Raw genomic sequence first — 15,461 nt, 5'->3', positions numbered from 1 at the left:
CAGCAACATTAAAAAAATAACTTTGAAAGAATTTAGGAAATCTAATCTATGCAATAACAGGCCACTATACCACATGACTATAGATGAATCACATAAGCAGGTGATGGACTCATAATAAAAGAAACACACATTTTTAACATGGCCAATAAAAAATTTGCTTAGCCTGACTAGGCATACATTATGGGAGTTTTTTCTTTTTCTTTTCTTTTTTTTGGTGGTTGTTTAACTGGCATGTGGGCAGAAGGGGGATGAAGTAAAAATAAATGTTTATTAATTGAATTTAAAAAAAAAACAATACTATAAGAGGTTGCTTATTGCCTAACACAAAAACTTCTAAACAGATTTAAAAAAAAATAGCCAGAGCTACAGTCTGGACAACACTTGATATGCTTTAATTTCTTCCTTGATTTCTTGAAGCCAGAAGTGATCTAACTTCATAGGATTTAACACTCCTTTTATAAGTAGCCATTTAAATTATATTTTTTCCTCTACTAAACTATAAGGTCTTTGAGGCAAGTGACAAACGTTTCGCCTATCTGTTTCCCCCAACAACTATCCCAATGAAAGGCACAGAGAAGGCACTCAAGTGTTTATGGACTTACCCTTAAAAAATCACATCCTTCTTACTCTGTAATTTACTCTCACCCTGTTCTAACTTATTCTGAAGAGCACGTCACAACTGTTCCTTGCCTTATCAGTTTTGTAATGGTCTTTGACCAAAATGAATTCAGAGCAGGCTGTTTTATATTATCTTTAAGACTTATTGTTTCTATACCTCCTCTTCGGTGTTAAAAAATAAACAACCATTAGCTGCTCACAGGCAAAGTAGACAATTCTCCTTTTCCACAAAGCAATACTCTCTGACTGCTTTATGGATTTTCCTCATCTAAAACCATTAATGTATAAAGCATGAAAAGACAACACTTCAAATTAATGTGCATAGCCCTTATATTTGAGTTCTCAAATAAACACATCCCCCCCAAAATTACAACTTCTTTACCTCTTTACTACTTGTCAGATGTTTACCTGTTTTTTTATCCTTTTTATTCATAACAAGTTGATGAAGACGTTCCTTTAGCTTGTTATATTCACGCTCTTTTCTCTTCATATCATGATTATACTGAGTTGCCCGACTCGCAATGATATTCTGTAATTTTTGTACCTTAAAAAAAGGTATTTGCTTTTAAATAGGTTTCTTTAAACAACGTATGCATTTGTATTAATAACTTCAAAAATAAATAAGTAAAAAACCTTTCTCCCTTGGGTATTTTGGATGAGGACTATCTCATTCATCCCACCAGTCTATATTAACTGGAAAGAGGCCAAATCGAAAGAATTAAAAAATTAATCTTATATCAACTCAAGAAATAATTCAGATACCTCCTGTGTGCAAACCACTATACTAGTTATAAGCCTTACTTTCTCTTTTATCAACTGAAATACTGCCTTATTATGGCACAGAGGTGATTGCCTGAATCTCAAAGGTGCTTCATAAGATTATACTGAAGGCTTCAAACGAAGGGGCAAAGACTTTGTGCCTGTTGTCCAAGGAACAGCTTAGCTAAATTCAAAGAGCTCATTAACTGATATGGTGGGTCACCACTAGGTGATGAGGTTTTTTTCTGTCCAAAACAACCCATCACACCACTAATAAGCTGTGGAGGAAATGTAATCTGCTTATACAACCTGGATGAATCACAAATCCTTGGGGTTTTTTAATTTATTCAAAAATGATGAAAAAATGCTAGATTGTTTTAATCATCAACTCAGAAGTAGTCCTTCTAGCTATGTAATCCCCCACCGCCACACACGCATAAAGGCCACAATTTTCCTATTTTAAGACCTTTCCACAATGAATAGTCTAACCTTTCCCCCCAATTCTAAAGCATAGCTCACAGATTATTAATATAAGTCCAGTGTCTATACAGGAAAAAAGTACAGAACTCTTGTTCAATATTAGTATTTGTGTGTCAAGAGTAGGACTCCTATGACAACAGATGATATTTCCATCTATAATCACTCTCCAAATGAGAACATTTAGGTCTTACTACCCTCAAGCCAAAGTGCTACCTCAGAGTTCTATAGAAAATTGTTTAAACCAAAGTATTACATAGTTTCCACTTATTTACCACCTATTAATATGTGTGTGTATTATATACATATAATATACACATGTGTATGTATTGAGGTAAAATCATTCCAAAAATTGTTTTTTAACTATTCTCTCAAACTAGAATTTTATACTATTATTGAAAATAAACAGGAATTCTGGATTTCTGAATTACCACACATCACAGGTTATGTTGTAGGGCAATTAAGACAATAGCTTTCTTATACATCAATAAAAAATCTGAACTCTAATAACCAATTCTACAAACTTAAGTTGCAAATCAGCAGGTCTAGATAAAAAGCTGGAACTAAGACATTATGGCCTGGTGACTAAAATGATACTTGGGAGACAATATTCAATATTTTTGCACTAATCCTTATTATCTGAAAAATCACCAATACGTGGCAATTTTGAGGGTATCAATTAGGTGAAAAGGAGCATGGGACAGGAGTTGGAAACATCTGGTGGACATTAGAGGCTTAACTTTAAGAAGAAGTGAAAATAAGTCAGAAGAGCAGTTAGCCAGGGAAGAGAAGTCAATTAGCTATGACAAGTAAACCAAAAGGGATGGTAAATACGGAGTTAAAACTTTACTGAATAAACTGAAACATGGCACACCAACTGGCAATGTGGGGCGTGAGATTTTGTTCTTTCCTTCTTTAAGGAAAGAATGGGCACAAAATCCATATACCTTATACTAGCAGAAAAAATTTCACTAGGACTTAATCAATAATAGCTATGGACTCACCTCATCCTTCTCATTTTTAAGTAACTGGTGCAAGTTTCTGTTCTTGCCTTGCAGCTGTCTGTCTCTCTCCTGAAGCCCAATCATTTCCCTCCTAGATGTTTCTAGTTGTTCCTAAAACATCCATATTCAGCCTTAAGTAAAGTTGACATAGAATTCAAATCTAGTTTACTCTTAAGAGTCTAAATAAGTTATAGATACATTGACATTCTGCCCTCTAAAATAAAAGATGTAGTCTAGAAGACTGGCTATAAAATAAGGAAGATGACTGGGTTTAAACAGCAGGATTTATACAGCCAAAGAAGCGTCATTCCTTGCAAATTAAGCACTTCCACTCTAATAATGCCACCATTTCTCAAAATGTTTTTTTGTGACTCCTCGAATAGGCTTCAAAGCTTATGCCATAGTCTCTTAAGCATTTTCAGAAGAGACAAATCTTAACTCTTTCAGGTTCAATTTGGTTTTGGAAACAGGCAAAAATGAGTAAGAGTCAAACTTGGTGAAGATAGTTGACAACGTGTTTTTGAATCAAAATTAGGTGTGACTATAAAGTAATTTAACTGATTTTCTTATACAGCTTATTAACTCTAAAGGCAATTTCCCAAAGAGGAATTATAAAATGTTTTACACAAGAACATGATTAGAACAAAATATATAACAGCTCAAAGTGCCTACCTTTGAAGGGAACAACATGCATTGGGGTGCATAAGTTTTGGTGTTTGTGGATTTAAATATACATACATACACACACACACGCGCACACACACACACACACACACACATATGTATATACTTTATAGTCACATCTTATATGCTCAGTTGATGAGAACCCTTTGAAATGTTTGTTTTTCCAATCCTGCAGAGAAATAACTATTAGATTACTGTTCCCCCTTTATGTTCTGGGCCCAAACTATCGAGGAAAGTAGATTAGCTCTAGTTCTAGCAATTACTGTCTCAATCCAATTTTGGAAAAATGGAGAAGGAATAGAACTCAGGGATCCATTTTTGTAGTTCTGAGGTCTTCCAAATAAATTTTAGTCCTGTGAAGTGACTCTCATAATTAACTATCATGGATCCTCCAGAACCACAGAACCAGCCCAGAACCCTAACAGACCTTTTAGAAAGCCTCTAAACAGCTAACTCAGGCCTGCAACTTCGACAGTCCTGTGGGGGATAGATAGTGCGCTAATTAGAGCACTGACCAAGGCTTTGTGGTATTTTCCAAACTGTGAACTTTCTGTACAATGAGCTTTATACATTGAGCTAATCTCAAAAAGATCTCCAGGATGTTAAAGAATGAGGAAGCACTCTTAAAACAAAAATAAACAACAAAAAAAGAAAACTGTTACTGTGAATGAGTTGAGCTCAAGAGAAAATGGTTTTAAAAAGCAACTGATACTATTCTCCAATATTAGGCTATAGAGGGCCAGGCAGGCAGCAGGTGTTAGCAGCTGAGCAAGAAGCAGCCTCTCTAAATCCAAAAGGAATCCAAAGGGTCACATAAGGGACAGATCAGCCACCATCCTAACATCCACAATATACCATTTCCTGGCAAGGAATACTAAAAAAGTTAATTTTTTTGTTATTGTTCAAGAGAAACAGGGAACAGACTGAGACAGATATGAGGAAGTTGTATGTGTTGGGGGTGCAGGGCAGAGAGACAGATAGATATGTAAGGAAGATGATTCGATCATAAGACTATATTAAGAAATATTCAGACTGAATATTGTGATTTTTATTATATAACATACCTAATAAACAAAAGAAAATACATGACATCTATTATACAACTAATTCAAAAGATGTTTTTTTCTTAATGCTATTGTGATATTGCAAATCAATGACCCGGAAAAAAAATTTCTTCCATTAAAAAAAGAGACAAGTAGAGCTACTATAACACTTTGCCACAGTCTTATCATCTGAAGGCCCAGGAGACTTCTGGAAGGAATAGCTCATCATCTATGATTACTTTAACTCCTAGCCCACTATTACATTAAGCATTGGCTCAATTGGTACAAGCAGCCTTTAAATACAAATGCTTTTTCTCAGCGTTTCAGCTCTAGCTTCTAAACAGGACTGTTTTCATTAGTGTCATCCACTTTGTTAGGAAACAAGTTCTTTAAAATCATAAATTTCATCATTATTATTCCTTAACTGTATCTGCTATATCCAGATGGTCACAGAAACAGTTCATAAAGTAAACATCTTCATTATAATTATTAAGATGTAGAAATCATTGCCTTCTTGCATTAAGTACTTGCATTAACACAGAAGCAATAATAGTAAGATAATTATCACTAAAGTTTATTTAACATGTTTGGCAAATAAAACAATTGAAAATGTCTAGCATTAATTTACATAACATAATTTGAATGTAAATTGAATATAATTTCTACCTTCAGCTTGGAATAGCAGTTCTGCAGATGGTCCATATCACTTCCCAGTTTCAAATTCTGTGTTTCCACATTTTCCTGAGCTAGAAGGTTCTTTCGATGAAGTACAAGTAGTTCATGGATACAATTTAAAACTGCAACTATATTTAAGTCTCTTTTAACCTCTTTACCTTTGGACTCTTCATATAATGAAGGAAAACCTAAAGTAGTCAGCTCCTGGTAGGAGAAAAATATTTTTTTTCTAAAAGCATTTGTTGAACAAACTTAAGAAGTAGATAATGACTTTCAAAACTATCCCCGAAACACTTAAACATCATAATATACTTGTCCTTACTATAAAATTTTCTCTTCAAGCTATTAGACACTACGGTTGAATAAACTGATTTCTGCCAGTTCTTTATTTTTAAAATTACCTGATCAAGATAGGATATACTCTGGTCAACATTCTCTTCTGTGCAGAAAGCCCTGAAAAAATTGTGCACACTCTTTGCCAAAGGTAGAGAAGGACACAGAACTTGCTGTGAGTATAAACTTGAAGGAGACATATTGGTTTCTGAGGTAAACTGAGAAATATTTTTGCTTTCTGAAAGTCAAGAAAAAAATACTTAATATAAATTACTTAGAATATTTACCAAAAAAGCACTCTAAGTTATGTGGATTTTAAGAGTATTTCCAAATAAAATAAAAATGAGAATTTTTGATTAGAAAAATAGTTATATTTGTTCTCACGAGGAGCCGATGTATAGAACAGTTTTTAAACCATTTTCTCTCCTTCTATCCCAACCACCATTAAATTAAGGTATAAAGCTTTAATTTGCACCTTAACACTTCATTCCCATCACTTTGGTCCTAATGAACGACAAAAATCTACTCAACCCATACCACACACAATTTATAAACATTGTCAGATAGTCAACAAGCATTTATATTAAGCAATTACTATGTGTTAGTCCCTGCCCTCAAGGAGCTCATAATCTAATGGATGAGATAACATGTAAATAAATATATCCAGTAGATGGAAGATAATGTTAAGGGACAAGGAACTAACAGCAGGAAGGACTGGGAAAGATCTGTAACATGTAGGGTTTGAGCTGAGTCATTTTTTTTTTGAGAGGGGACAACAGGGCAATTGGGGTTAAGTGACTTGCCCAAGGTCACACAGCTGGCATATCAAGTGTCCAAGGCCGCATTTGAACTCAGGTCCTCCTGACTCCAGGGCCAGAGTTCTACCCACTGCACCACCTAGCTGCCCCTGAGCTGAGTCTTAAAGGAAGCTGTAAAAATTAAGAGGCAGAAGTAATGGAACAGAGCATTCCAGGCAATGGAGTGCTGTGTTCAAGGAACTGTTAATTGACCAAGAGGTAATATATGTAGACAATTGTGATACTGTCCCTGAGTATCTAGAAGGCAGAGAACTGTCAAAAATATCTTAGCATCTATAGTTCACCATTCATCTCAACCTCTACCTATCATTGCAACATATAACACCCTCTGAATTGCACTTGAAATGACAATTAGATTATTTTATACATCACAGCATAAAACTGAAAGTCCTAGACTTAGAATCAAACAAGAAGCAAGTTCAAGCCCCACCTAACACATATGTATGACTATCACCAAGTCACTTAACCTTTTGAGCCTCGGTTTCCCCATCCGTAAAATGGAGACAATGTGTATAGTCCCGATCTCATATACATACATGCATGTATATATGTATGTATATACATGAGATAAAAATACATGAATGTTAGCTATTACAATATAGGATTAGTGAAAAAAAAAGGATTGGTTATATAGTGAAAGGGATAACCAACTGACAGCCCATGTGACCCCCTGGTAATGATGCAATGTTATGAAATCTAGATGAAAGTCTCAAGGACACAGTGGACTACTTGGAGGAGATTTATAGGAACTGATGGAGAGGGAGTACAAATCTTAGTGAAATACCGGCTCCAATGAAGCAGTCAGTCCATAAGCATTTATTAAGTGCCTACTCAGGCACTGCTAAGTGCTGGGGATACAAAGAAAGGCAGGACAGTCCTTGCCCTCAAGAAGCTCACAATCAAGTATCTATGGAGAGATTTTGGCCTTGGCAAAGAGGACCACATCTTTGTCAAAGAAAGTGGAAAGGAGAAGACAGAAGATGATGTCAAAGGGTTTTGAGATGAAGAGAATGGGAAAAGAAGATGCTATTACTAAATGGCTTCAATTATCTCAGTAAAGGGTAAAGTCCTCAGACAAGAGAGAAGTAAGAGAGGGCAGAGGTAGGTATAGGAGGTAGATAGAGGGAAGAGAAACTCTGTAATAGTTTGTATGGGGCGTGAGCTAGGCAATCAATTAGGGAGGAATAAATTGGCTGCCTTGCTGCAAGAAGAGCCAAGGTGAGGCTGTATAACATGATTGTTTAAAAATGTAATTTTACTGTATATTTACAAATAGTTATATTTTTTCCTCCCATCTCCTCCCTATCCTCCACTGAATTACAACAAAACAAGAAGAAAAAAACCGTAACAAATATGCAAAGTTAAGTGAAGCAGATTCCAGCATTGGGCATGTCAAAAAATGTGTAACACACAATTACCTCTTGGTTAGGTATCTCTTTAGCCATGTTTTCAACAAACTATTTAATCCAGATAAGACTTTACGTTCACTCAAGATGCTACACTTTACTTTTACAAACTATAATTACCTGATGATGGAATTGGCACTGTAATAGTCTTCCAATCTCCCATAGCAACCAAGACAGCTGGGATACCTGAGTGACTGGCTCAGCAATAATGCATTCAGTCCAACTGTTTTGAAAATCTTCTATGTAGGCATCATCTAAAAACAGAAAGAACATTCTGGCAACAATAGTAACCGATATAGCCATAAGATACAGACTATGAAAACCTAATACCTAACCATATGATTAAACTTAAGGTCTTCAAAAAATCAGGGAAGTAACAACTATTTAGAACAAGAACAGACATAAATCAGCATATACTGTAGAATCCTACTATGGTGGGCTTACTATCTCAAGACAAGAGGCAACTGAGTGGTAGGGTAGAGAGACTACTGAGCCTGCAGGCATGGAGATTTAAGTTCAAATTTGGTCTCAGACACTTAGTAAATGCATGATCCTGGGCAAGTCACTTAACCTCCATCTGCCTTAGTTTTCTAAACTATAAAATTGGGGATAACAACACCTACCTTACAGTCTGTTGTTGTGAGGATCAAATGAGATAATAATTGTAACACTCTTAGCATAATACTTGGCACAGAGTAAGCACCATGAAAATGTTAGCTAGGATTATTATTATGATGATTATTAAAAAGCATTTAGCACAGTCCCTGGCACATAATAAGCACTCGGTTAAATGGTTATTCCCTACCCCTCAATGACCTTATAGGTTTTACATGTTATATTGTGTGGCACTTGGGTATTTTTAATAAATGCCTTCATTCATTATAATAAAATGTATATACTATGAAGGTGATGATGCAGCCTACAGAATGAACCTCTTTAGTACAGGAAGGTACTTTGTAATAGATTTTTTTTATATTTATTTCTTCTTAGATTCAAACATATGTCCACCAGAGGTTAAAAAACAACAATGACCAGAAAACCTATTCTATGGACAAATGAAGCCCATTCTTTGTTCTGTAGCAATAGCTAAGGAGTCTAGAACCTACAGCACCAGAAGTGTTTTTTTTAATGCTGCATGCTAAATCAAAAATAATCTCCCCCATGCTATGTAATTCTGAATTTTCCAAGTATTGAAATCATGATTTTACTTACAACAACATTAAAAAACATAGTGAACTAAATTATGATCCTACTTGTAATATTGTTAAGAGTGTATGTAGACATATTAACATACATTTTAAAAGTATTTTTAAACAGGGTAAAACAAAATTCCATAATATCAAAATGCTATTTTCCTGGTTATTTACTTTATACAATGGAAAGAGGCATGTATAAAATGTAATAATAAAATATTCATTTTTCAGTTAGGGTGACATTATAGCAAGTACATAATTTTTTTAAAGAACAAAGACCCACTTTTCTACATGAAATAAAAGAACATGTATAGGGGGAAGGACAGCGATAAAGGGCAAGCCAACCAATGCCTAGAAATTCCTCCTGGATCACTCTCCAAATGCCATGAAGATCTAAGAAGAGGAAGCTAACCTCTGTTTTCTTCCTATTTTCTGTATACAACTCTTTGAAACAGTGACAGGTGGAGATAAAGAGAAGATTCCCCCAATAAAATATAGTAGCTCATTAAAAGCAGAGGTTTTCATTTTTGATCCTATTATTGAAAGGTTTCAAATTATCCCTGAATCTAAGCTGATCATCCCTCCTCTACTGGCCATCCATCCTTATCATTTTTATTACCTCTATGTCTAGGTACTATTTTTAGGCAAATGGGAGAGACAAGTGATAGCCTGCTTTATTTGAATTCAGGAAAAGGGAAGCATAATATTCACTCTGTAAAAACCATGTCAAAATAATTGTGCTTCTCTGTGCTTCCCAGTCAGCAAAATCTGTAAGTTAAAATGAGAAAACCTTCATCGTTTTACCTCCTAACATCTTCATGTCAAAGGAAATTAAGATTAAAAAACTCAATACTGTTTACTAACTTCAAATTTACTTTGTAGAATGAGTACTAAAAGTGGACCTATCTTTAAAAATTAAAATAAGGAAAACATCTATAGTAAAATAGTACATTTTGTTGAGTTTTCATCTTTCACAAAGGTTAGTATGTGAGATGGTTCCACTAAGACTGTTCTGGAGTTCAATTTGGACTCAAGAGTCCCAATACACCATTTCTAGAACTTGTCATCCAAATCTGACACCAATCCTTTGTCTTACACAATATGATACACATCAGTCTTTCTGAGAACACCAGAGACTATATGAAGTACTTCTCACTTTGGGAGCGAAGGTATAAGAGTGGGGGACTACTCAGCAGAATAAACAGTTGGAATCCAGGCATTAGGTGGCAGCTGTCCAGCAAATTTTCACCTGTGGCTTCCAAGAACAAAAGAACAAACAAACAAAAACCCAACATATTCAATAAGTAAACTGTTTACATTCTTGTATGTGTAGATGATACTTAAAACTCCTAAGAACTGTATCCCTATTTGGGGTGTTAGAAGAAGTATATGGGTATAAGAAGGTATGGTAATAAGTTGACTTTGATGTGATGATACAAAAAAATTAAGGAGTGAAAAAAAAGAATTGTACTAGGGAAAAGAGGAAAGGGAGAGGCAGAATAGGGTAAATTACACCACAGGAAGAGGCACAAAAGACCTATTGCAATAGATGGAAAGAAGGGACAGTGAGCATTGTTTGAGCCTTACTCTCATTATTTGTCTTAAAGAAGGAATAACATAAACATGCAGTCGGGTATAGAAATTAATCTTACCCTATAAGGGAAGTAGGAGGGGAAAGGGGAAAAGAAAAGGTGGGGCTGATAGAAGGGAGGGCTGATTGAGGGAGGTGGTGATCAGAAGGAAGGACAAGGTAAAAGGAGAGAGAAAAGTACAAATGGGGAAAATAGGATGAAGGGAAACAGTAATCAAGACTGTGAATGCGAATTGGATGAACTCTCCCATAAAAAAAGAAGCAAATAGCAGAGTGGATTAAAAATCAGAATCGTATAATTTGTTGTTTACAAGAAACACATATGAAGCAGAGAGATACACACAGGGTAAAGGAAAAAGGCTAGAGGAGAACATATTATGTTTCAGTTGAAGTAAAGAAGCACAGGTAGCAATCCTGATTTTACACAAAGCAAAAGCAAAAAGAGATCTAATTAAAAAAGATAAGGAAGGAAACTACATTTTGCTAAAAGGTATCACAGACAATGAAGTAATATCAATACTAAATATATATGCATCAAGGGGCATTGCATCCAAATTCTTAGAGGAGAAATGAGTGAATTACAGGAAGAAACAGACAATAAGATTATACTAGGAGGACCTCAACCTGCTCCCTCTCAAAACTAAATAAATCTAACCACAAAATAAACAAGAAAGAAGTTAAGGAGATGAATAGAATTTTTGAAAAGTTAGATATGATAGACCTCTGGAGAAAACTGAATGGGGAAAGAGAGGAATATATTTTTCTCAGTGGTACATGGCACCGACACAAAAACTGACCATGTACTATGGCTTTTAAAAATCTCACAATCAAATGCAGAAAGGCAGAAATATTACCTGCATCCTTTTCTGATCGTGATGCAACAAAATTATGTGTAATAAAGGGCCATGGAAAGATACACTAAAAATTAATTGGAAACTAAATAATCTAATCCTAAAGGATGAGTGGTCAAACAACAAATCATAGGAACAATCAATAATTTCATCAAAGAGAATAACAATGAGACAACATACCAAAACGTATAGGATGCAGCCAAAGCAGTTATTAGGGGAAATTTTATATCTCTAAATGTTTATATGAATAAAATAGAGCAAGAGATCGATTAATTTGGCATGCAACTAAAAAAGCTAGAAAAATAACAACTTTAAAATCCCCAGATAAATACCAAATTAGAAATTCTGAAAACCAAAGGAGAGGTTAATAAAATCAAAAGAACACTACTGAACCAATAAATAAAACAAGGAGCTGGTTTTATGAAAAAACAAATCTTTGGTTAATCTGATTTAAAAAAAAAAGAAAACCAAACTGCCAGTTTCAAAAATGAAAGGGTGAATTCACCATAAATGAAGAGGAAATTAAAGCAATAACTAAGAGCTATTTTATCAAATTGTATGCCAATAAATCTGACAATCTAAATGAAATGGATGAATATTTACGAAAATATAAATTTGTCCAGATTAACAGAACAGGAAATAAAATACTTAAATAACCCCATTCTAGAAAAAGAAATTGAACAAGCCATCATTGAACTCCCTAAGAAAATATCTCCAGAAACAGGTGGGGTTTACAAATAAATTCTACAAAATATTTAAAGAACAATTAATTCCAACACTATATAAACTACCTAGAAAAATAGATGAAGGAGTCCTACCAAATTCCCTTTATGACATAAATACGGTGTAGATACCTAAACCAAGAAGAACCAAAATAGAGAAAGAAAATTATAGACCAATCTCTCTAATACTGCTGCAAAAATTTAAAATAAAATATTAGCAAAGAGATTACAGCAATTTGCCACCAAAATGATACACTATGACCAGGTGAGATTTATACCAGGAATGCAGGGCTGATTCAATATTAGGAAAACTATCAGTATAACTGACCATATCAATAACAAAACTAAAAGAAATAATATGATTATTTCAACAGACACAGAAAAAAAGCTTTTGAGAAAATACAGCATCCATTCCTAATAAAAACACTAGAGCACACAGGAATAAACGGACTTTTCCTTAAAATGATAAGCAGTATCTATCTAAAACCATTAGCAAGCATTATATATAATGGGGATAAGCTAGAAGAATTCCCAGTAAGATAGAGGGGGGAAACAACGATGCCCATTTATCACCACTATTATTCAATATTGTACTAGAAATGTTAGTTTTAGCAACAAGAGAAGAAAAGGAAATCAAAAGAATTAGAATAGGCAATGAAGAAATGATGGTATACTTAGAGAATCCTAGAGAATTAACTAAAAAAACTACCTGAAACAATTAACAACTTTAGCAAAGTTGTAGGATATAAAATAAATCCATATCAGCATTTCTATATATTACTAACAAAGTCCAAAAGTAAAAGATAGACAGAGAAACTCCAATTAAAATAACTGTAGACAATATAAATATTTGGGAATCTATCTGCCAAGACAAACCCAAAAACTATCTGAACACAATTACGAAACACTTTTCACACAAATAAAGTCAGATCTGGACAGCTGGAAAAATATCAATTACTCATGGATGGGCTGAGCTAATATAATAAAAATGACAAGTCCACCTAAATTAATTCACTTATTTAGTGCCATACCAATCAGACTACCAAAACATTAATTTATAGAGCTAGAAAAAATATTAACAACATTCATTGTTAACAACATGCAATGTTAATATCAAGGGAATTAATGAAAAAAATGCAAAGGAAGGTAGTAGCCTAGCATACCAGGTCTAAAACTATATTATAAAGCAGCAATCATCAAAACTATTTGCTACTGCCTAAGAAATAGAGTGGTAGATCAGTGGAATAGGTTAGGCACACAGGACACAGTAGTAAATGACTATAGTAATCTACTGTTTGATAAACCAAAGACTCCAGTTTCTGGGATAAGAACCTATCTGACAAAAACTGCTGGGAAAACGGAAAATAATATGGCAGAAACCAAGCATAGATCAACATCTCACACTCTATACCAGGGGTGGGGAAACTGCAGTCTCAAGGCCACATGTGGCCTTCTAGGCCCTCAAATGTGGCCTTTTGACCAAAGGGCCACACAAGAAGTCTGGACTTAGTCAAAGGGCTGCCCTTGAGGACCTAGAGGCTGCTGGTTCCCTACCCCTGCCCTATACCAATATAAGGTTGAAATGGGTACATGATTTAGACATAAAAGGTAATACCACAAGCAAATTAGGAGAGCAAGGAATAATTTGCCTGCCAGATCTAAGGAGAAGGGAAAAATTTATGGCCAAATAAAAGACAGAGAACATTACGAAATGCAACATGGACAACTTTGATTACATTAAATTAAAAAGTTCTGGCACAAACAAAACCAATGCAACCAAGATTAGAAAGAACTGATTCTGAGTGAAGTGAGCAGAAGCACAATATTCCACATAGTAACAGCAATACTGTACAATAATCAACTATGGTACACTTATCTCTTCTCAGCAATATAAAGATCCAGGATGTGCTAATCACATTCAGGGAAAGAACTATGGAGTCTGAATGCAGATCGAAGCATCCTATTTTCACTTTGTTTTTTCCTTCTCACGGTTTTTCCCTTTTGTTCTGATTCTTCTTTCATAACATGACTAACATGGAAATATGTTTAACATGAGCATATATGTATAACCTATAGCAGATTACTTGTTGTCTTGGGGAAGGGGGAGGGAGAAAATTTGGAACTCAAAACCTTACAAAAATGTTGAAAACTATCTTTACATGTAATTGGAAAAATAAAATACTATTAAGAGAAAAAATTATCAAATCTGATCAAAAATGTTCCAAATGAGGCATTTCAAAGGAGTAGGGGGGTTTGAACCCATTTGGTAAAAACATAAAAATCCAACACCTTGCAATTAGTTTGCAAGTACAACTGACTGACACTAGGAAAAATGGAAATTCACTACGCAAATTTAAACAACTATCTTTACATATCTAGTTAATGAGCATCACAAATTAGTAAAAGGAAGTCAATTATGTCCTGCATTTAAATCCACATTGAAGCTATCTTTTCCCAGTTGTAACCACTAAAACTTACTATCAAAATAAACTTAGCTTAGAAGCAGGGTTAAAATAAGACTTTCAAAAATAAAGCACAATCATACAACAACTCACTAAAAATTATTAATGTTTTAAAAGAAGAAAAATTTTTACTCATTACTAAGTTTTTAAACCAGTTTTATTTTCATCTTCTCTTTATATTTTTTGCATGTGTATTGTATATAATGTGTGTATGTGTATATGAAATAAGCAAACATATACTGGGAACATGTGCTCAAAAAATTTTGACTGACAGGGGCAGCACAATAAAAAATGTTTAAAAGACCACTGCTATAAAATGAAGAAAATTAGACATCTCCAAATCTGGCAAGAGGAAGCCAATGAATTTGTATTAGTTTATTTTATATTTAAATTAATGAATCAAACATTAATAAAATGTCTTGTCTTTTAAACTAGTTCATTCTTACCTGTGAACTTGGTTTTTCTTATATCTATAAATTCAGAAATGATGTCTCCACTGTAGTCCTGTTAAAGAGGAAATAAAAAATCAAATTGCAGAGCATTCTCAGCACTACTATTTGAAATGCCTTCCTACACTATATTCTTGTACAAATTGCCCTTTGAAAGCCAAAAATCTATTTTGGCTTCTCATTTGTTTCACATATTAAAAGTATAAAAACATCTTCTTTTGTTAAAAGGTGCAAACTCTATTATACTAAGATTTCTATTAAATGAAAATTATAGCTCAGTCGCTCTAAAAAGGGATTAGAGATTGAGGAAGCAAAATGATGTGTTTATTAATTCAGCTACAATTACAGTCAAAAAGGCAAATTCTAACTTCCAAAG

At 34.2% G+C, this 15,461-nt stretch overlaps 1 protein-coding gene across 5 annotated transcripts in view; it reads right to left on the bottom strand.

Moving 5' to 3' along the window:
* LOC118847592 (SSX family member 2 interacting protein) overlaps nt 1-15,139 on the bottom strand; it is a 46,653-nt gene extending 31,514 nt beyond the window's left edge. For 4 of the 5 annotated variants that reach the window (XM_036756130.1, XM_036756129.1, XM_036756131.1 and 1 more), the window contains exons 1-6: nt 15,083-15,139; nt 7,938-8,071; nt 5,662-5,831; nt 5,252-5,464; nt 2,859-2,969; nt 1,027-1,162 (exon numbers count right to left, since the gene is read on the bottom strand). In XM_036756130.1, coding sequence (XP_036612025.1) covers nt 1,027-1,162; nt 2,859-2,969; nt 5,252-5,464; nt 5,662-5,831; nt 7,938-7,980 — 673 coding nt within the window. In that variant the 5' untranslated portion in view covers nt 7,981-8,071; nt 15,083-15,139. The remainder of the gene's footprint in view (nt 1-1,026; nt 1,163-2,858; nt 2,970-5,251; nt 5,465-5,661; nt 5,832-7,937; nt 8,072-15,082) is intronic. The other variant, XM_036756133.1, reaches the window with a different exon arrangement.
* Between the last annotated feature and the right edge of the window lie 322 nt (nt 15,140-15,461).

This window comes from Trichosurus vulpecula, chromosome 4, assembly GCF_011100635.1.
Source record: "Trichosurus vulpecula isolate mTriVul1 chromosome 4, mTriVul1.pri, whole genome shotgun sequence".
Classification (NCBI taxonomy): domain Eukaryota; kingdom Metazoa; phylum Chordata; class Mammalia; order Diprotodontia; family Phalangeridae; genus Trichosurus; species Trichosurus vulpecula.
Note: the sequence above shows the minus strand (reverse complement) of the source record. Positions and strands in the feature narration are given on the sequence as shown.